This window comes from Phocoena sinus, chromosome 20 (assembly GCF_008692025.1).
Source record: "Phocoena sinus isolate mPhoSin1 chromosome 20, mPhoSin1.pri, whole genome shotgun sequence".
In the NCBI taxonomy this organism is placed as follows: domain Eukaryota; kingdom Metazoa; phylum Chordata; class Mammalia; order Artiodactyla; family Phocoenidae; genus Phocoena; species Phocoena sinus.
This window is the reverse complement of record NC_045782.1, coordinates 8,525,643-8,547,758: the sequence shown is the minus strand read 5'-3', so window position 1 is coordinate 8,547,758 and position 22,116 is coordinate 8,525,643. Positions and strand designations below refer to the sequence as shown.

At 44.8% G+C, this 22,116-nt stretch overlaps 1 protein-coding gene across 3 annotated transcripts; it reads left to right on the top strand.

Annotated features, from left to right (window-relative positions):
- Positions 1-39: 39 nt before the first annotated feature.
- CNTROB (centrobin, centriole duplication and spindle assembly protein) lies at positions 40-21,905 on the top strand. Of its 3 annotated transcripts, none has more exons than XM_032617015.1 (19): positions 40-1,241; positions 2,031-2,115; positions 2,366-2,447; positions 2,929-3,085; positions 3,979-4,095; positions 4,309-4,425; positions 4,761-4,859; positions 6,231-6,467; positions 6,811-6,945; positions 16,465-16,598; positions 17,175-17,300; positions 17,502-17,664; positions 18,289-18,550; positions 19,472-19,626; positions 19,890-19,953; positions 20,128-20,298; positions 20,449-20,581; positions 21,018-21,090; positions 21,347-21,905. In XM_032617015.1, exons 1-19 carry the CDS (start codon positions 969-971, stop codon positions 21,470-21,472), a joined length of 2,709 nt encoding a protein of 902 aa, XP_032472906.1. In that variant the 5' UTR covers positions 40-968; the 3' UTR covers positions 21,473-21,905. The 3 variants fall into 3 exon arrangements, with proteins under 3 accessions (XP_032472906.1, XP_032472905.1, XP_032472907.1); XM_032617014.1 differs by having other exon boundaries at positions 40-1,250; XM_032617016.1 differs by lacking the exon at positions 20,449-20,581 and having other exon boundaries at positions 40-1,250.
- Positions 21,906-22,116: the final 211 nt, after the last annotated feature.

The window sequence follows — 22,116 nt, the reverse complement described above, 5'->3', positions numbered from 1 at the left end:
CGTCCAGGCTCTCCGGCTCCAGAAGCTGTGAGAGCGGCTGAAAACAAGGTGTCCTGGCCTGGTGACGTCATCGAGGCGAGCGAGGCGGGGCTGCGGACTGTGGGCGGGAGGCTGCCAACGGTTTTGATTGTAGGGAAGGGCGCGAGAAGGGGGTTGTCTTGGTGTTGCCGAACTGGGGCTTAGGGGAGGGGGCAGACCCTTGTCCCCACCTTGGCCGACTGCGTGGCCGAGGACTGGAGGTGTGGAGAGTAGTTGGAACGGGGTGGTCGGGGTAGGGGATCTCAGGCTAGGCTTGAGCGCGGCGTACTTTTTAGGGACGTCTGAGGGCGTGACTGAGTGTTCACCAAGTTTCTTTGGGGATAGTAGGGAGGGAGGGATTCTAGGGACCTTGCTATGGCTTTCTTGACAGGAGGGATCGGAGGGGATATACTAGAGAGTTGACCCTGGGTAGAACGAGTGCAGTGGGAGGAGAGGGGAGGTGGGGAGCATGAGGTTCCTGCCCCTCTGAGACCACAGCCAGTTGAGGGGCAAATAAGGCAGCTGGACGGAAATTAGGCCTCTGTTGGATTTGGGTCCGTTTCAGTTTGCACGTTCTGGGTGTGAAAACTTAAGAGCTCAGTTGACCAGTGATATCCTGTGCCAGAAGTTGATCTGCAGCTTTCAGTGCTCCAGAGGAACTGCAGCAGGTCTTCTGTCCCCACCCTCTCCTTGCTGCACCCTCCTTTTCCACTGTTACCAGGAACTGTGGAAAGAAATCCTTTTGCCCTCTCGCATGGCCTCTGGAACCGTTGGAAACCTTTCTTCTAACCAGAAAGGCTCCATACCCTCATTCAACAAGAATCCTTCACTTGGAGTCTTCCTCCTTTCTCCCAAATCTTCCTTCTCGGGGTACTTTCCCCCTGTGCTCTCCTAAAGCAGAACCAGGAGTTCCCAGCTCTGCTGTCTCCAGTTGTCTCCTCCCTGTACTCATGGCAACATCAGCTACCAGCCCCAGTTCACCTCTCCGGCCCAAGGATCTCCTGAGTGATTCATTAGAAGCCCCTGGGCTGAACCAAGCATCCTCTGAGGTGACCTCCCAGCTGTATACTTCTTTGCACCTCAGTCGTCAGGCAGAGAGCACAGCCCGAGCCCAGCTGTTTTTGCCCGCCACCTTCCCACCTCCTCATGAGGTGTTAGATGGCTTGGCCCAAGAACTGAGTCACAGCTTGTCGGTTGGATTGGAGAACAACTTGAAGAAGAAGGTGAGGGAGGTGTGTCTTGGAAACCTCTAGGGTCTTGGGATTGGGAGTGGTAAAAAAAAAAAATAGCTTTACTGAGACTTGAACTCCTATTGTTGGATTCCAAATTCCTTTTAACTACACAGTCAGTCATGCTTGTTCCTGGGAACAAATGTTTATGAGGGAGAGAGTGACCTGGGCCACCATAATTTGGAAAGTTGTGAAACTACTAGCTCTTTTTTCTTTTTTTTCCTTCAGAGACACCTGTGGGATAGGTTGCTGTGCTTTAACTGGGATGTGGGTGCTGGGAGTGAGGATAACGTTTCTTCATCCCAAGAGGGAACTAGGGACTTAAGGAAAATATGCTGAGATCCTTCCAGCTCAAAACTATTTTGATCATATGGTTCAAAATTTGGCATGCAAATCATTAAAACACAGTTTAATCAATTATACATGTTATAGATAGATAGTGTCAGATAGAGCAAGTATCATAACCAATCTGCAGACTGGTTAGGCCGCCCAGAGTTTGAAAAACTGATAGCCATGGACTACAGAGTCTTTAGACAGGATATTTGCTCTCTAGTTGGCAAGAATCCTCACTACTCTTGTCTTAAGGTGCCCAATTAATTCATTTACGTTACCTCTCTGGCTTCTGTAGACATTTGAGTTTCTTACTAGGTCAGTCCTATTTTTCTTGTTTTCCCAGGTGTGAGAGTAAAAGTTCTTGGGCCTTAGGGGCTACTGGATGCTGTCTACCCTGACAGTAGGTAGATTATGGATTATTGCATCTGATTTCCATGTTGCTTTTTCTAGGATGGTTCCAAGCATATCTTTGAGATGGAAAGTGTTCGGGGTCAACTCCAGAGCATGCTCCAAACCTCACGAGATACGGCCTATCGTGAGTAAACCCCTTCCCTATAAAGGAGAACCTAGATTTAAGGGGTGGGAAAAAGTGGAGAAAGGAAGCAGGGTGTGTGGGGGGTGGTGACCTAGACCTCGGAGATAAGAGATTTCTGGAGGAAAGGTTCCCGTTCTTTGGGAGAGGGCAGGAGGAGTGGGTGAAGTAGAAAGGAAGGACCTCTTCTTCAAGTGGTCCCTGTTCCTGTCCTTACCTGACCCTGGCTGTGGGCCTCTCTGGCTGCCCACAGAGGAGTCCACTACTCCAGGTGCCGGCTCAGAGAGACGGGAAGAGGACTCCTTTGACAGTGACAGCACGGCCACCTTACTTAAGTGAGTTTTCCTTGGGGTTCTCCTAGCTGACTTCCTTTCTTGGAAAGCCAAGTGTTCTAGTGTTTAGTTCTACCTTTACTGCTTTTGTATCTCTTAAGGACCTAAGATGCTTGTCACTTAGCTTTCAGTTTTCATCCTTTCTCTCCTTTCTTCTACCCCCTTTCCTCCTTTGGGAACGTGGGCATCTGCTGCTTAGTACCTGGCTCTCTCCCAACTTCTAGTCCTTCTTCCTGCAGAAGAGCTAGTTTGTTTCTGCTGAAACTTGTACTGCAGGGAGTGTGGAATAGAGGAAGGAGCACTATAGAGTGAATCACAGAACCTGCGTGCTATCTATGGCTCTATTGCTTATCTACCTAGCTTTGTAACTTTGGGCAAGTCTCCTGCCCTGAGTTTCAGTTTCCTCATTTGTAAAATGTCACAGTTGGACTAGTGGATCTCAAAAGCTTTCCCAACCCTAATATTCTCTACCTGATTTGCTCAGCACCCGGCCCCTGCGCGACTTATCTCCATCTAGCTCAGCCCAAGCCCTGGAGGAGTTGTTTCCCCGCTACACCAGCCTTCGGTCAGGGCCCCCACTCAATCCCCCGGATTTTCAGGGGCTGAGAGATGCACTGGATTCAGAACATACCCGTCGCAAGGTGAGACATAAAGGCTTCCTTTTGACAGCAGCAAAGATTAGAAAAGGGGCTGAAGGTTAAGGGCCTGCAGGCTGGGACTTTGCTCAAATGGCTCTGCTGGAAGGCAGGCCTTCTTTGACCATCCTAGCTAGAATGGCACACCTCCCCTCCAGGTATTATTCCCTCAGATCATTCTGTTATTTCCTTCATGTAGTTTGTCAAAGTCTGATATATCTCGTTTGTTTTCCCCCTCTAAAACCTAAGCTCCATGCAGGTCATGCCTTATCTTGTTCAGCACTTTCTTCCTAAAGCCTAGAATATACCGAACACATAGAAATACCCTGTGCATGTTTGGTGAATGAACAACAAACTTTGTTGGCTTGTGCAAAGCTACCAGTGATATAATGAGCTTTGTTTCTGTGAGCCTCAGCCTATCTGAAGGGGGCAGAGAGAGGGACAAGGCAGAGGAAGAGTCAGAATTATTGGTTGTGTTGTCATTTTTGGAACTTTCTCTTCCTCCATTTTAAACTGCCTGGCCATGAATGAAAGGCTTTCCCCTTTATCCTTGCCCTGTTGAATCGTTGTGTCCAATATGCTTCTTAGGGCAGGAGTAACTTCTCACTCTTTGCAGCATGGGCTGCTGCACCCCTGCCAAAAGGTTCATGGAAATTTTTCCCAGGAGATCTGGAAAAGGGAAGAGGCTGGAAACTAAGCCCCTGCTTCCTGAGGTGGTAGAGGAAGGTGTTGGAGGTCTTAGGCTCCAGCATTGCTGATTCTCCTTCCCCAAACCTGTTCTGTTTTTGGGACCCAGGCTCCCTGTCTCCAGCCCATTTCCCCTGTAGAGGAGCTGGAAAGTTTGGAGCTTTGGTCAAACTAAGGATGGCAACATCCAGACTCCTCATCCTTCTTCCCAGCATTGTGAGCGCCATATTCAGAGCCTGCAGACCCGCGTGCTAGAGCTTCAGCAACAGTTAGCTGTGGCCGTGACTGCCGACCGCAAGAAAGACATCATGATTGAACAACTGGACAAGGTGCCAGGGTAGCGGAATGCGGGTGGGTCTCTCCATGGGGGGCACCAAGGAATAGTGAATAGGGGGAGGCCAACCAACATTTCTTTGTTCATGTTAGGAGCTGGGGTAAGTGGTGGGTTAACTGACTACTGGGAGAAGATGGCTGTTGACCCTGCTCCTGTGGGCAGAAAGAGGGCAAAAAAATTATTTGAAATTCTATCTGACTTTCCTGAGACCCTGGCCCGCGTGGTGGAGGGCTGGAACCGGCATGAAGCTGAGCGGACAGAGGTGCTTCGGGGACTCCAGGAGGAGCGCCAGGCAGCTGAACTCACTAGAAGCAAGCAGCAGGAGGTGTGCAACCTGGGTCATGGGGCTTTAGAACGTAGGTCAGCGACGGCTGGATGGGAGAGGGTAGAAACAGCCCTGGAGTCAGGGTTCCTGATAGATTGACCTCAATCTTGCCATAGCAGGCCTGACAGTTCTCCTCGCTTCCTCTCCCTTCAGTGTTTCTGCTGTCAAACTTGCATGGTTGATGTCTTCTCAGCTTTCCTCACGCCATGTGGTCTTCTCTCTGGCCCTCAAGTCATTTAGTTAACTCTTGCTTTTAGAGTTTACGTTGTTAATGATTTTCGAAGTACAGGGATTCCCCTCAGTTCCTCCGTCCTATGTTCCTCTCTCCTTGAAAGACAGTAACCCGCCTGGAACAAAGCCTTTCTGAGGCCATGGAGGCCCTGAATCGTGAGCAGGAAGGTGCCAGACTGCAGCAACGGGAAAGAGAGACACTGGTGAGAATGCTTCCTGGGTTAATTCCAGTAGAGGCTGTTAATTACTTCTAGAGGGTTACGGGCTTTTGATGGATTGTGGGAGTTCATAATTTGAGTTTCACCAGGGCAAAGTGTGTTCTTTAAAACACAACTTCTGGGGGCTTCCCTGGCGGTCTAATGGTTGAGACTCTGTGCTTCCACTGCAGGGGGCACAGGTTCAATCCCTCCTCAGGGAACTAAGATCCCACATGCCTTGGTGGCATGGCCAAATAGATAAATAAATACATACATAAAAGAAGATTTTTTTAAAAAACAAAAACACTAGTTCTGCTAGATACTCTACAGAAAGTAAGCTCTGCCACCAAGTAAGTGTTAGAGACTCAGCAAATTGTATCCTCATTAAAATCATTTGGATAATTTTGTTTGTTTGTTTTGTTTTGTTTTTTTGTGTTTTTTTTTGTGGTACGCGGGCCTCTCACTGTTGTGGCCTCTCCCGTTGCGGAGCACAGGCTCCGGACGCGCAGGCTCAGCGGCTATGGCTCATGGGCTCAGCCGCTCCGCGGCCTGTGGGATCTTCCCGGACCGGGGCACGAACCCGTGTCCCCTGCATCGGCAGGTGGACTCTCAACCACTGCGCCACCAGGGAAGCCCTGGATAATTATTTTTAAATACAGATTTCTGACCCTTTCCCAGAGGTTTTGATATATGGGGGGTTGGGGAGCCTAAATATTTTCAGAAATTTCCTAGGTGATTTCGTTCAGCCAGGTTTGAGAACCCTGGTCTATGGCAGACCAGAAAAGGTATGGGATGAGACTTACTCAAGTTTTTAATTGCTGAAATGATAAGATTACCCATATGAATTAGTAGCCAGGTTTAGAATTTCTTGCATGCATGACACATGCTTGCTACATGCATGCTGGTACTTATATTCCTAACAGGCTACATCCAAGAGCACTGATGGTGGCTTCTGGTTGGCTAGTACATGATTGTAGGCTGGATTTTCTAGTCTTTGTGGAATTTCTTTTGATGACGATGGTGATAGCTATTGTATATTGAGTACTTACTACATGCCAGACACTGTGCTAAATTCTTTACATACGCTTTTAACTTTAATCCTCACAAGGTAGACTGTAATATGCCCACTTTACAGATAAGGATGTGTGCCTCAGAACACAAAGTAAATGCAGAGCTGGGATTCAAACTGAGATTTGAACGCAAATCTACCTAACTCTGGAACAGAAGCTCTTATTTACCATATAATCTTGTGGGCTTGTTAACTATGGTATTTTAACGGATATAATTCTCAGCAGGCACATTGTATGGGGGTAAGGGGGCAGATTGCTGGTCTCTTGAGGGCATGCTAAGGATCTTGGTTTTCTCCTGGGTCTATAGGAAGAGGAAAGGCAAGCTCTGACCCTGAGCTTGGAGCTGGAACAGCAGCGGTGCCGGGCCCTGCAGGAAGAACGGGATGCGGCTCGGGCTGGGCAACTCAGTGAGCATCAACAGTTGGAGACACTTCAGGTGGCCCTAGAAGAAGAACGGCAGACCTGGGCCCAGAAGGAGCATAAGCTTAAGGAATGCTACCAGGCACTGCAGGAGGAGAGCCAGGCTCAGTTGGAAAGGGAGAAGGTAAAAGTGGCACTTGAGGAATGGGGGAACAGATGAAGGACAAAATAATTGAATGAGACGGATGTCAGAAAACGCGATGTAGTGGACTGGGATGGAGAGTGAAGAACTATATGTGGGAGAGAAGATTGAGAGTGTAGGGCCTGCAGGAAGGGGTGGGGGCATCAAATACATGGAAGGTCGAAGAGTGAGATTCAACAGAGATGAGGAAATAGGTCACATATGAGGAGAGAGGAAGCTTGGTTTTTAGGGTACGGGAGGATGAATTGGGGAATAGAGGTAACCGGGAGACAGGCAATGAGGTACAAACTTAAGTTTGATTTCTCTTTCTTTTGGGAACACCCAGAGGGAGGCCCAGGCAGCCCGGGAGGCCCAGCAGCAGCTGGCTTTGGTGCAGTCTGAGGTGCGGCGGTTGGAAGGAGAGCTGGACACAGCTCGGAGAGAGAGAGACGCCTTGCAGCTGGAGATGAGCCTGGTGCAGGTCAGGAGGCAGAGGTTCTTGAGGAGGGTTCCTGGTGAGAAGACGTAGGTCCGAGGCAGAGTGACTTTTCAGGAGTCAGGCAAACACTCCCATTTCTAACTAGAATTTTGACCTTTATGGGCCTCTGTTTTTATGCATAAAATGTGTGCTAAGCGCACATTAATGAGCTTCTGAGAGACTATTTTCCTTATTATAATGGTTGACTTAAGGAGACACCCAGTTTCTGGGTTAGTGAGGCCAGTGTTTGAGAGAACACACTTTTACTTTTCACGTGGCCCATTGAGTTGGAGGGCTGACCACATGGAAACTAATTTATCATGGAGGACCAAGGGTGAAGACGTTAGTAAAAACTTCAGTAGCAACTTATACGCTGCTGTACCCCCTGAACTGATGCTAGCTGTGCGTGTCTACGTGGGCATTCAGTAAACCTATCGAATGATCCCTCTATGTAAGCTCTGTGCTGGGATAGTCCTAACACAATAGCCCCAGCCAACAAGGAGCTCACCAGATAGATGGGGAGTTTGTCTAGCACACACATTTTCGAAGGAGTATGATAAATAAGAATTTAGAGTAAGGAGAACTACTCTTTACTCAGACGTCATCTTCCTAGTGAGTTCTTCCCCAACCACACTGAGTAAAATCTGCAACCTCTGATAATCCCTGTTCCCTTCCCTGTTTAATTTTTCTCCTACTGTACTACATAATATACCTTTTTATTTATTTTACTTAGTATTTAATTTTTTTTAAATTGAAGTATAGTTGACTTACAATATTATATTAGTTTCAGGTGTACAACACAGTGATTTGATATTTTTATATATGTTACAAAGTGATTACCGTGATAAGTCTAGTTACCATTTATCACCATTCAAAGTTATTACAACATCATTGAATATTCCCTGTGCTGTGCATTATATTCCTGTGACTTATTTATTTTATAGGTGGAGGTTTGTACCTCTTGATCCCCTTCACCAATTTCACCCATTTCCCCACTCCACCTCCCCCATAGTGTATCTTGTTTATTTTCTGTAAGGTGCATGAGGGCAATGATTTTTGTCTATTTACTGTTAAATCCCAGAGTAGCGCCTGGCTTTAGTGTTGTTCATGTCCTCCATTTCGTTATTGTTCCATCGATTATTGAAAGTGGGGTATTAAAGTCTCCAGCTGTGGTTGTAGAACTGTCTGTTTTCTCCCTTCAATTCTGTCATTTTTTTTTTTTTTTCGATTCTGTCATTTTTTTTCTTCATATATTTTGGGGCTCTATTAGGTGCACATATATTTATAACTGCTGTATCTTCTTAATATAACCTTTTTGCTTAAAATCTATTTTGTCTGATATTAATATAGCCCCCACCCCATTTTTTGTTTACTATTTGCATGGACTATCTTTTTTCATCCTTTTACTTTCAACCTTTTTGTGTCTTTGTAAAGTGAGTCTCTGGTGGACAATGTATAGGTGCATCATGTTTTTTTTTAATCCATTATGTCAATTCCTGCCTATTAATTGGAACATTTAATCCGTTTACATTTAAAGTAATTATTGATAAGGAAGGACTTCTGCCATTTAGCTGTTTGGTTTTTTATGTCTTAAATGTTTTTGTTCCTCAGTTCCTCCATTACTGCCTTTTTTTTTTTTTGATAGTTTGTTGATGTTTTTGTAGTATACTGTTATCTTTTCCTCTTTCCTTTTCTGTATATTTTTAAAGTTATTTTCTGAATGGTTACCTTGGGATTACAATTAACATCTTAAAGTAATAATAACCTAGTTTGGATAATACCTACTTTAGTTTCAGTAGCGTATACTCTGTTCCTATATGTCTCTGTCCCTCCCCCTTCATATTGTTATTGTTACAGATTTGTAATTATTGTTTTATGCCTTTGCCTTTTAAATAATATTGGAAAAAAGGAGTTACAAACCAAAAGTACAATAATATAGGTTTATATTTGCCTACGTAGCAACCTTTATCAGTTGCTTCACATGGCTTTATTTCTTCATATGGCTTCAAGTTACTGTCTCATTTCATTTCATTTCAGCCTGAAGGACTCCCTTTAGAATTTCTTGTAGGTCAGGTCCACTAGTAACGATCACATCAGGGAATGTTTTAATTTCTCCTTCATTGTTGAAGGATTTTCCTCACATTCCCCTCGCCCTCCCCGTATAGAATTCTTAGTTGACAGTCGTTTTTCTTTAAAACATGTTGGGACTTCCCTGGTGGTGCAGTGGTTAAGAATCCGCCTGCCAATACAGAGGACACGGGTCCGAGCCCTGGTTCGGGAAGATCGCACATGCTGCGGAGCAACTAAGCCCGTGCGCCACAACTACTGAGCCTGTGCTCTAGAGCCTGTGAGCCACAACTACTGAGCCCACATGCCCCAACTACTGAAGCCCATGCGTCTAGAGCCCATGCTCCGCAACAAGAGAAGCCACCGCAATGAGAAGCCCCTGCACGGCAACGAAGAGTAACCCCCACTCGCCACAACTAGAGAAAGCCCGTGCACAGCAACGAAGACCCAACACAGCCATAAATTAATTAATTAATTAAAAAAGTTAAAATAGATTTTATTTTTTAGAGCAGTTTCAGGTTCACAGCAAAACTGAGTGGAAGGTACAGAGATTTCCCATATACTTCCTAACTGCAGCCCCCCACAGCTTCCCCTATTAGCAGCGTCTCCAACCAGAGCAGTACGTTTGTTACAGTTGACACATCATTATCACCTAGAGTCCATAGTTTACATTAAGGTTCACTCTTGCTGTTGTACATTATATGAGTTTGGACAAATTTATAATGACATGTATCCACCTTTATAGTATCATACTTAGTTTCACTGTTCATCGCTTCCTCCCTTTAACCCCTGACAACCACTGATCTTTTTACTTTCTCCATAGTTTTGCCTTTTCTGGAATGTAATATAGTTGGAATCATATAGTATGTAGCCTTTTCAGATTGGCTTCTTTCACTTAGTGATATGATTTTTTTCCATGTCTTTTCATGGTTTGATAGCTCACTTCTTTTTAGTGGTAAATAATATTCCATTGTCAGTTTATCTTTTCACCTACACATCTTTGTTGCTTGTAAGTGTCGGCAGTTTTGTTGGGTTTTTTAAAAATGTTTATTTATTTGGCTGTGCCGGGTTTTAGTTGCGGCATGTGGGATCTTCGTTGCCACCTGCGGGATCTTTAGTTGCAGCATGTGGGATCTTTTAGTTGCAGCATGCAAACTCTGAATTGCGGCATGTGGGGTCTATTTCCCTGCAGGGATCGAACCAGGGCCGCCTGCATTGGGAGTGCAGAGTCTTAGCCACTGGACCACCAGGGAGGTCCCAGTGTTGGCAATTATGAGTAAAACTTCTGTAAACATTCATGTGCAGGTTTTTTGTGTGAACTCCTTTGGGTAAATACCAAGGAGTGTGGTTGCTGGGTCATATGGTAAGGGCGTGTTTAGTTTTGTAAGAAACCACTATAGTGTCTTCCAAAGCGAGTGTACCATTTTGCATTCCCATCAGCAATGAATGAGCGTTTCTGTTGTTCCACATCCTCACCAACATTTGGCATGTCAGTGTTCTGGATTTTGGCCATTCTAGTAGATGTATAGTGGTATCTAGTGAATTTTTCATATCATCAGTTGTACTTTTCAGCTCCAGAATTTCTGTTTGGTTCCTGTTTATAATTTCAATCTCTTTAAATCTCTTTATTGACACCCCCTATTTGTTCATACTTTGTTCTGATTTCCTTTAGTTTATTGTCTAAATAGCTCATTGAGCATATTTAAGACTGTTGATTTTACATCTTTGACTAGTAATCCCAATGTCTGGGCTTCCACAGGAAGAGTTCCTGTTATATTCTCTTTTTCCTTTGAATGAGTCATATTTTCATGGGTTTTTTTGGTATGTTTTGTAATCTTTTGTTGAGAGCTGTATATTTTGAGTATTATAATGTAGTAACTCTGGAAATCATATTTTCTCCCTCCTCAAGGATTTCTTTTGACAGCTGCAGCCATCTATTTGTATAGTGACTTTTCCAAATGGTTTTTGCAAATGGTATTTCTTGTGTGTGGTAATTGACATTTCTGTTCCATTATCTCTGTGATTAGCCTGTGATCTAACAGATTTTCTTAAATGTCTGGACTCCCTCCTGTCAAAAAAAGTGTACATGTCTCTTTATTTATTTGTTTATTTATTTATTTATTTTTTTTTTTTTTGGTTTTTTTTTTTTGTTTTGTTTTTTTGTGGTACGCGGGCCTCTCACTGTTGCGGCCCCTCTAGTTGCGGAGCACAGGCTCCGGACGCACAGGCCCAGCGGCCCTGGCTCACGGGCCCGGCCGCTCCGCGGCATGCGGGATCCTCCCAGACCGGGGCACGAACCCGCGTCCTCTGCACCAGCAGGCGGACTCCCAACCACTGCGCCACCAGGGAAGCCCTATTTATTTATTTTTAAGATTTCTTTTTTTTTTTTTTTTAATCTACCGTGCTTGCTAGCCTGGCTAGGCTCCCATTTTTCCTTTACTTTGACCTAGTAATTCCATACTGTTTCATTACCTCTTTGATACTTTTTAGGAAGAGATATACATGTATATACATATATTTTAAAAATATCTTATTCAACTTGTTTGGTTTTGTTCAGCACAACAGTTACTCTGAATAACCATCTGCCAGTACTAGAAACATGATGTACTCCCTCTCTTCTTATACTTTGAAATAGTTTGTAAGGTTGGATTTAATATGTATTTCTTGAATACTTGGTATTTGACTTGATTTTGCTTCTTGAATGTTTCTAGAAATATTTAGGGGGACTTCCCTGGACGTCCAGTGGTTAAGACTTCGCCTTCCAATGCAGGGGGTGTGGGTTCATTCCCTGGTCAGGGAACTAAGATCCCACATGCCTCATGGCCCAAATCATAAAACAGAAGCAACATTGTAACAAATTCAATAAAGACTTTAAGAATGGTCCACATTAAAAAAAAAAAAAAAAAGAAAAGCAATCCTTTAAAAAAAAAATGAAAGAAATATTTAGGCTTTCTATTTCTTCTTGAATTATTTTTGGTGTTCTCTTATCCATATATATCTATTCAGTCTAAATTTTCTAATCTATTGACTTAACAGTTGTTCATAATTTTATCTTAATGTCCCTGGCATCTTTTCTACTTTTTCATTCCAGATATTGTTCATTTGTGTCATTTCTGTCATTATCTCTTTTTAAAACCATCTTACTCATGATTTAATTAAATATATTTTCAGAAAATTACCTTTTGGCTTTGTTGATTTTTTTTTTCTATTTTATTAATGTCTGTACCTTATTTCATTTCTTATATCTTCTTTGATTTTATTCTGTTGTTCTTTTAAAAATCTTCGTAAGATGAATGCTTGCTTTTTCTAAGTTCCTCCATAAGTATTAACTTAAGTGCATCCTACAACTTGTCCCATGTGATATTTGCCTTATTATTTGGTTCTGAATAATATTCCTTTAAAAAAATATTTATTTATTTGGTTGTGCCAGGTCTTAGTTGTGGCAGGCGGGCTCCTTAGTTGTGGCATGCATGTGGAATCTAGTTCCCTGAGCAGGGATCCAACCCAGGCCCCCTGCACTGGGAACGAGGAGTCTTAACCACTGCGCCACCAGGGAAGTCCCCTGAATAATATTCTTTTTTTATATTATTACTTTCTGATCTCCTGGGTTATTTCCAAACATATAGGGTTTTCTAATTATCTTTTTATTATTGATTTATAGCTTAAATATTTGTGATTAGAGAGCATGGTCTTTTAAAAAATTACTTATTTATGTACATTCCACCCAACTTTTTGTGTTGAAATATTTCTGTCTTAAATGTCGCTTGAATAGTAAGTATAATGAATACACTTAGATTCATCAATTGACATTTTGCTACATTTGTCTGTTGTCTGTCTGCACCTCTCTCTCTCTCTGCCCCTTCCCACCCCGCTTCCTCTCTTTTCTTGTCCCCACCCCCATCATTGGAGAGTTTCTTGTGGATATCATGAGAGAATATACTATTTTTATTATTTAAATTCTTTGAAAATTGTTGAGACTTATCCCTTAATATATGGTCAAGTTTTCTAAATATTTCATGTGTGCTTAAAAACATGTATTTTATAGTTGTTTGGTGAAGTTTTATATGTCTATTTGTATATGTGTCTAGTTTGTTAACTGCTGTTTAAGTCATTATATCCCTTTTTATTTTTTTTCTATTAAAAATCTCACTGAGTGTGGATTTGTCTGTTTCTCCTGTAGTCTGTCAATTTTTGCTTTATACATTTTGAGGCTCTGTTATGATTAGATACATATAATTTTTTAAATTGCTATATCTTTCCTGGTAAATTGAGTGTTTTATCCTTATGAGATGACTCTATCCTTACAAAGCTTTTTGCCTTAGAGTCTAATCTTGCCTAATATTAATAGATCTATATTGGTCTTTAAAAAAAAATAAGAGTTTCCCTGAGAAATATTTTTCTAGCTTTTTTACTTTAAACATTTATATATTTGCCTTTTGCCTGGAGCATTAAATTCATTTAATTTAATTAGTTTATTCATAGCTGAATCCATGTCTTAACTTTATATCTTATTTTGTCCTGCTTATTCAGTGTTTATTTTCCTCTCCTTTCTTGTCACCTTTTAGATTCATTATTTTTTCCTCATTTCATGTTTGTTTGTTTTTTTTGTCAGCTAGTTTTAAAGTCAAACTCAGTTTCTGTCTAAATTCTCAAAGTTAACTTATCAGAGGTAAATATCAAAGACAGAGAAAGGAGTCGTCAATTCTACATGGATGGCTCAAGGTAGTCTCCCCAGAGAACTCTAAAAAATATTTTTAAGATGTAAAAGTTATCTGTAATACAAGTTCAAATATTACAGAAGTAAACGGTTGCCTTCCCTTCCCGCATCACTTTGTGTCCTTTTAGAACCTTTTCATATGGGTTTCTAGGCTGGTGCTTTAAAAAAATGTGTATGCATTCGCTGCAACTTGTTGTTTTTACCTCATAATATATCTTAGACATCTTTCCATGTCAATACATATAGATGTATTGTATGTTATTTTTAAGAATTAAATTAAGATGTATAGATGTTATTTTTAAGAATTACATAATATTGCTATAAATGGATGAATCATAGTTTATTTAAGCATTTTCCTTTTGATGAGAAATTTACACTGATGCCAGTTTTTTTCACTATTAAAAATAGTGCTGCAGGGAATTCCCTGGTGGTCCAGTGGTTAGGACTCTGTGCTTCCACTGCATGGGGCATGGGTTTGATCCCTGGTTGGGGAACTAAGATCCCGCAAGCCACACGTTGCGGCCAAAAAAAAAAAAAATAGTGCTGCAGTGAACATCATTGTACATAAATCTTTGGCACCCCTTCTGTAGGATAGATTCTTTAAAGTGGAATTGCTGGCTCAGATGGAGTATATATTAAGTTTTTTCATTAAAAAAATTTAGGGTAGTGATTATTTTATAATGTATAAAAATATTGAATCACTATGTTGTACACGTGAAACTAAAAAAAAGAATTTAGGTAACAAGGCATCTAGAGTAGTCAAAATCGTGGAAACAGAAACAGTGGTGATGTTAGGGGCTGGGGAGGGAGAAATGGGGAGTTATTGTTCAGTGAGTATAGAGTTTCAGGTTTTTTTTTTTTTTAATTTTATTTATTTGTTTATTTTTTGGCTGTGTTAGGTCTTCGTTGCTACACACAGGCTTTCTCTAGCGGGTCCTACTCTTTGTTGCAGTGCACGGGCTTCTCATTGTGGTGGCTTCTCTTGTTGCAGAGCATGGACTCTAGGCGTGTGGGCTTCAGTAGTTGTGTCTCGCAGGCTCTAGAGCGCAGGCTTAGTAGTTGTGGTGCACAGGCTTAGTTGCTCCGCAGCATGTGGGATCTTCCGAGACCAAGGTTCGAACTCATGTCCCCTGCATTGGCAGGCGTATTCTTAACCACTGCGCCACCAGGGAAACCCTAGAGTTGCAGTTTTACAAGATGAAACATTTCTACAGATCTGTACAACACCATGAATATAGTTAATACTACCTAACTGTACACTTAAAAATGGTTAAGAAGGTAAGTTTGTATTATGCATTTCTTACCACAATTTTTTTAAGTTAAAAAAAAGAATTTAGGTAACTCTAAGGAGTTTGGTATGATTGGAACCTATTTGGGAGAGCTGAGATAGATGAGTGGGATCATAAAGGGCCCTATAAGCCAGTTTCAGCAGCCAGAACTTTATTCCTTAGATAGTAGGGACATTTGAAGGATTTCAAACAAGGAAACAAATTGAGTGTCTTTGTGCTTTAGAATATTCACTCAGGCACAAAGTGGAGGATCCACTAGGGCCAGAATGAGAGAGGGTGGAGGGTAGAATAGAGGCAGGGAGATCAGTTAGACTTGAAGTAATATTGGACTAACGTATTAGTGAGCAGAAGGGTAAATTAGAGAGCTGTTAGTATTGAATAGAATGAAATGACCAGTGGGAGGGGCAAAGATGTGGGAGGAGTCAAGAATAACTCCAGGTTTCAAATAGGTTGGGTGTTTCAGTGGAGAGTGGTGCCATTAACTAAGGCAAGAAATACAATAGGAAAAGGTTTGAGGGTAGAAAAACAAATGAGCTCAATTTTGGATGTGTTCTATTTGAGGCATATACAGTAGGTTTCTTGGTATATGGGCTTAAAGCTTAGAAGAAAGGTCCAGGATAAAGAGAGAGATTTAGAAAGTGTTTTAAGGTATAAACGGTAGCAAAAAACATGGCCTAAATGCTAGACATTTGCTCTACACAGGTAAAAGCATCAGTGACCCAGAATGGTAGCATGTGGTCAAAAAGAAAACTGAAGACAGAACTCAAGGAAGCATTGTGCCTTGATGGGCAGTTGGAGGAGGAGCAGTTTTAGCTGAGACTGAAGAGCAGTCGGGTAGAATGTGATCGCGTGGCTGGTGGTATCACAGGAGTGAAGGGGAAAGTGGTTTTAGAAGGAAAAACTGATGTAGGCGGCAGGTGTTGCAATGAGATCACGTAAGATAAAGACTGAGAAATAACCACTGCGGGATTTAGAAATTAAGTTATTTGCCATGAAGGACTGTGAGTGGAAGTCAGATTTCAGTGAGTTGAAGAAGGATTATGAGGTGAGAAAATAGAGACAATGATTCTGCTTTAGGAGGAGGGAACACGGACATTTTTTGAATGCTCCCTGGGTTTCAGTGGTACACCAGGAATATTGCATGTGTTACCTCAGACACGTGTAACACATTTGCTTGTTCTACCTAACTTTTCTTTTGTCCAAAAAAAAGATATTTCTATTGTCCAAAGTCATTTTTACTTTTGTGTACATAAAGGTGTGCGCACCTCATGGTTTAATAAGGAAAGGAATCCTCTTTCACTCCTTGTGGCAAAATTCTTGTTTCTTTATCTCTTAAGCATATGAGGTAACGTTGGTACGTGGATTTTTTTGTCTACCTTATATCCTCCATCCTCTTCTAAGCCCAGATAGAACCGAGCTGACAATGACCCTGCCTTCCCTTACTCCCAGGCCCGGTTTGAAAGCCAGCGGATCCAGATGGAGTCGGAGCTGGCCGTGCAGCTGGAGCAGCGGGTGACAGAGAGGCTGGCACAGGCTCAGGAGAGCAACCTGCGTCAAGCAGCCTCCCTGAGGGAGCATCACAGGTACATGGAGCTTACTGGCTGCTGCCTCTCCCCAGCCGCAGCAGGTGGTGTCGGGGCCCGGTCCAGACCCTCTCAGATCCCTTTACCATCTTCCAATGCACTGGCTGCTGTCAGTCTCTCGGTGGGAGAGCTGCCTTCAAGTTCACAGGGAGAGCCAGCCGTGCTTGGGGATTTTCCATTTTCACCCCATAGGAAGTAGCACTTAACCAATAACTGATGGCCACAGGAATGTACGTTTCCAGCTCCCTTGCCCCTGGTGGGCACAGTGGTGAGCTTCGACCTGCAACATTTCCAGAGCCGCCCTGGGGGATTGAGCCTCCTCCCCACCTCAGCCCTAGTCCCCTACCAGTTTTTTTCTAGAAATGCTTCTTAAATGAACCACTTTCCCATAAATCCTCATCTCAGTCCCTGCTTCTGGGGAACCCATCCTAAGATACCAGCTGTCCTCTTTCCTGAATGCACCTGTGCCACGGCTGGGCTGGCTGGCTCTCACGTGCACACGTTCTGGCTTTTTCTTATTTGATTAGTTCTTCTGTCTCAAGATTCAGTCCTCTTTTCTCACCTGTGTCCTCCCAGGAAGCAGCTGCAGGAGCTAAATGGACAGCACCAGCAGGAATTGTCCACTCAGTTGACTCAGTTCAAGGTGGAAATGGCAGAACGGGAGGAGAGGCAGCAGCAGGTGGCCCAGGACTATGAGCTCAGGTGCCGGCCCCTGGTCTCCCTGTTAGGCCGCAGTCCCAGAGGGAGTGGTGAAGGGCCGCTTCCTCTAGCCCTGGCCTCTCCCGCACTGGCCCCAGCGCCTTTCACAATTTCACGTGTTCCATATTCCCTTCTGGCTCTTCCTATTCTCCGAGTCCCTGCTTTTGTAAAGGGCCGACATGGCCTCTCGCGTCTTGCCTTCAGACTGGCCCGGGAGCAGGCGCGAGCGCGGGAGCTGCAGAGTGGGAGGCAGCGGCTGCAGGAGCAGCGGGCGGAGCTGCTGGAGCGGCTGCAGGCCATGCTGCAGGCCCACTGGGAGGAGGCAAGCCACCTGCTCAGCACCGCCGCCCTGCCGCCCAGTCCCCCGGTACGCTGCGCAGAATTGTGTTTCGACCCCTTCTTTGGAAATCTAGCTCCCTCCCAAGGGCGGTCCATAGTTCACCCCATGTTGGCATCTCCTACTTCCTTCTTTTAATTATTAAATGTTTATTATTAGCTAAAATCTTTTTTGGAATAGACGATGACATGCACATGGTAAAAAAAAAAAAAAATCCATACTGTTCAAAAAGATATACGGTGAAAAGTAATCTCCATCCCATCCCTGCACCTCAGTCTCCCGGTTCCACCCCCGAGGAGCAGCGGCTGTTACTGGTGTCTCGAGTGCCGCCCCCAAACAGTAGCCTTCTGTACACAGTTTTGTGACTTTTTACTTAACCAAGTGCTTATTGGTGGACATTAAAGTTGTTTCCTATATTTTGCTTCTACAAACAGTGCTGCAAAAAATATCATTAATATATTTCTTTGTGCAAGTATATCTATAAAATTTCTAAAAATGGAATTGTAAGTTCAAAAATAAGCATTTTAAAATTTGATAGTAATATGATAAATGTTCCCCAACTTCCTTTTAAGGACATTCTACTAATTTGTAATCTTGTTAAAAAGTGTCTGTGCCATGTCTCATCTCTTTAAATGCACCCTCTCTTGTGCCCAGGTTCCTCCTGCCGGCCCCTCCAGCCCTGGGCCACAGGAACCGGAGAAGGGGGAGAGGAGCATCTGGACTGTGCCCCCCGTGGCTGTGGCCCTAAAGCCCGTATTGCAGCAGAGCCGGGAAGCACAGGAAGAGCCACCTGGGGTGCTGCCACCTGTTCTCTGCAGCCCCTCCCCAGATCTTAGCCTCCTGCTGGGCCCCACTTTCCAGAGCCAGCATTCCTTCCAGCCCCTGGAGCCAAAGCTGGATCTCACTTCATCCTCAGGTGACTGGGGACAGGAGTCACTGGGGTTCTCCTTACCCACACGGATTGGCTCCCTCTTAACCTAGCTTGCTTTCTGTCCGGGACTTGAGCATTTAGTTTCCCAGATGACTTAGTGACCATAAATTGCAAGGAGCAGAAATCCACTCAAGTTTGTTCAAATAAAGGGAGTGAGGCTTATGGAAATGTGATGTGTCTGTGCTTAATGAGAACTGGGGTTGGTTCAGGGGCGCTGCCAGGAGCTGGGCAGCTGTTCCTCGTCTCTTGGGGCCTGTGTGGGCTCTGGACTCTGCGTCCCCGGCATCTGCTCCTTCCTCTTGGTCGACCAGCCCTCTCTCTCCCTCAGGTTCTTGCTCTCACAAGTTTGGTTTGCACGTGAGTTGAGCAGCCATGACACTGACTCCAGAAAGACTCTAGACAACCTTACAGAGACATTGGTGCCTCTGTTTCTTAGGTCCAGTTTAAAGAGAGGCGATCTGATGAGTTGGTAACCATCCCTTGGATCGGCTGACCTTGAGTGGTGGCCACGCCTGGTTCAGTCAGCTGTGACTTGTGGGGATGAGGGTGCTCTGTGTGGTGTAAATGTGACAACCCAGGCAGAATTAAGAATGAGGGCATGTTCTGGTGAAGGAGCTGGAACACGTCTATTGATCTTAAACCATTCTGTGCTGCGGTGGTATTTATTTATTCAGCAGCCGAGTACCGTAGCTTTCCCCTTCTGGCTACACTTCTGTCTTAGAATTCAGCTGTGCCGACTCTCAGCTGCCTTCAGTTCTTCCCTCTCCAGCTGTTTTCCACCGTGACCAGCTTCTCCTGGCTGTGCTGCCCCTGTTATATTGAATAGGCCCTTTCCTCCCAGGCCTGTGGTGAGCTGATTTGTGGAGAACCCCCCGCTACAGCACACGCCCCTGTCTCACTTTACAGCTGAGGCCTTCTCTGCAGCTGGGACCTTCCATCCTGATCACAGGGCAGAGCGGCCATTCCCTGAGGAAGATCCTGGGTCCGACGGGGATGGCTTCCTGAAGCAAGGGCTGCCGCCCCCTTCCCAGCTGCAGGGCCTCAAGCATTTTTTGCACCAGGTAAGAGGGCCCACCCGTCCCACCTTGTTTTCTCCTCTCCCTCCTCAGTTTCTCTTTCTACTCTGGGAGACTAGGATGCTGACTTCATCCGCCTTTTAGGACTAAGACTTCGTCCCAGCTTCTGCCTCTCCCAGTTGCAGTAGTTCCTTCTGGAACTTAGGTGACCAGCCCCAGCTCTTACTTCCCCAGTTGCTGCTTCCCTCAGACACTGAGGTCTCTTTCTTCAGCGGTCCTCAGGGAACCTTACTGTCTTGTCCCCACAGCTGCTGGAGACAGCACCCCAGAGCAACGAGAACCCCTCCAACGACCTGCTGCCCCCTAAGTCTGGTGAGCACCACCCCTGAAGAAGGTTGGGGCCAGGCCTGGAAGAGGTGGGAGATCCGGTTACCAGGCATGGGTCTTTAGGAGCTGGCAAAAGTGACGAAGCCCCACGAAGGCTAAGGTGGCAGGATTCCTTGGATTTTGCCCCATTTCCTGATTTGAATCTCTTTCCTTTGCTAGGTCCTCTGACTGCCCCATCTTGGGAGGAAGCCCCTCAGGTGCCACGCCTCCCACCCCCGGTCCATAAAACTAAAGTGCCCTTAGCCATGGCGTCCAGTCTTTTCCGGGTCCATGAGCTTCCCTCAGCCCATTCACAGAGCGGCGGTTCCAGCGATGGCTGCCCAGAGAGAGGTAAGCAGGTCATGGTTTACCGGCAGATAAAAAGGGTAGGTCTTGGGTGTGGAGCTGGTACCTGGAACTGAAGGCCTGTCTGGACTCCGAGAGTTGGGATAGGGTTGGGGGAGGGCCTGGGATGACAACCATTACTGATGTGTCTCTCAGGTGGAGATGGGCTCGCACCCTCGAGGCAGCTGATGGACGTGTCTCAGCTGTTACGACTGTACCAAGCTCGGGGCTGGGGGGCACTGCCTGCCGAGGATCTGCTGCTTTACCTGAAGAGGCTAGAACACAGCGGGTACCAGCCTGGGAGGGAAGGGTGGAGGGACTAGGTGGACTTCCCCATCCTTTTCTGGGGAAGAAGTGAGGGTGAGATGTAGATCGGAGTCTCCTCCAGCTCTCACTCCTCCGCACCTGTCTTTTGTCTCTACTTTTCTGTTTGTCTGGTTTTTGTTTTTTTTTTTCACTTCTTAAAAAAAAAAATCTCTTCTCCATGTTTTTCTACCTTAGTTTTTTCCTCTTTACCCTGCAGCTCAGAACTGAGAGTCCTAGGATTGTGACAATCTAGTATAACTCAGTATTTGATTCCACCAGTGTTTCCTCCTGTTTGATCCCCGGGTCTGTCTTGTTTGTTCTTATTCTTAAGAGACAGAATTGGGGAGTAGTTCTTCCACCCCGTGTGGGGAGAGTCGGGGGAACAGCTGCCCATCCTCATCCCTTGATTTGTATGGCAGGACTGACAGCCGAGGGGATAATGCCCCCAGAAGGAACACAGACTCCCGCTTGGGTGACATGCCCCGGAAAGAGGTGAGGGAAGGTCGGGCGGGGGCGGGGGGCTGGGGGCTCTCACTGGCTCGTCCCTCGCCCTCTGCACACCCGCCAGCTGGCTCTGTCCTTTGTCGCCCGACCCCTCAGATCCCGGGTCCCGTTTTCTGTAGCGTGGCCCTTCCCCTTTGCTGACTGACGCTGGCCCACCCCACGCACGATGCTGTTCCTCAGTGGCAGGGGGGTGGTTGAGAGGACATGACACTGACTTTTTTTTCTCTTTTCCCTCAATTCTCAGATCCCCTCCCAGGCTCTGCCTCGCCGCCTCGCTACAGCCCCTAAGACTGAAAGACCTCCAGCTCGGAAGAAGAGTGGGCACCCTGCCCCTGGTAGCGTGAGGAGTCGAGGGGGGATCTGGAGATAAGTCCCTGGCCTTTCTCTTCTTTGGTCTCTCATTTTTATTATTATTATTTTAATAAATCTCAGTAGTCTGTATTAGAGTCTCTGACTCATAGGAATTTGGAAAATGGAGGATTTATAGGAAACCACTGTGTGAAGAAACCTCATTGTTCTATTTGAGTATGTTTTTTATATGTTTCTATTTTATATTCTGTGGAAAAAGACACGAGCGCTTTGAACGAAAACAGTCTGTGGCTAGGTTTCAGAAGCATTAGTGAGCTACAGCCTGGTGTTACAAGAGTAAAACCCGCAGAGTGATTAGCTGTGGTCAGTAGTGGAATTATGGATGATTCTTATTTTCTTCTTTGTACATTTCTGTATTTTCCAGCTGTTCTAAAACAAGTATATATTACTTAGCAATCAGAAAAACACTTTCAATAAAAGAATAATTTATTGTATAGAGAGTTTCAGTAAAAATTTGATTTTGGGGGAGACAGTTTTGTGTTTAAGGAGCAGATAATTTAATTCTTTCAGATGGCGCTAGTAGGTTTCTGATGGACAGATTCTGCTCCAGCCAGGCCACATGTCATGGCTGTAATCGTCACTCTTATGGCTTTGAAACGTGTATAAAAGACTAGAGTGCTGGCAAGGAAAAACAGCCATGATTGT

Bases quoted from the DNA above. Each gene is read 5' to 3' on its own strand.
- CNTROB (XM_032617014.1), top strand. From the start codon at position 969: ATGGCAACATCAGCTACCAGCCCCAGTTCACCTCTCCGGCCCAAGGAT. The intron at 4,860-6,230 runs GTGAGAATGCTT...CTGGGTCTATAG, and splicing joins AACGGGAAAGAGAGACACTG to GAAGAGGAAAGGCAAGCTCT. The intron at 19,954-20,127 runs GTGAGCACCACC...TTCCTTTGCTAG, and splicing joins CCTGCTGCCCCCTAAGTCTG to GTCCTCTGACTGCCCCATCT.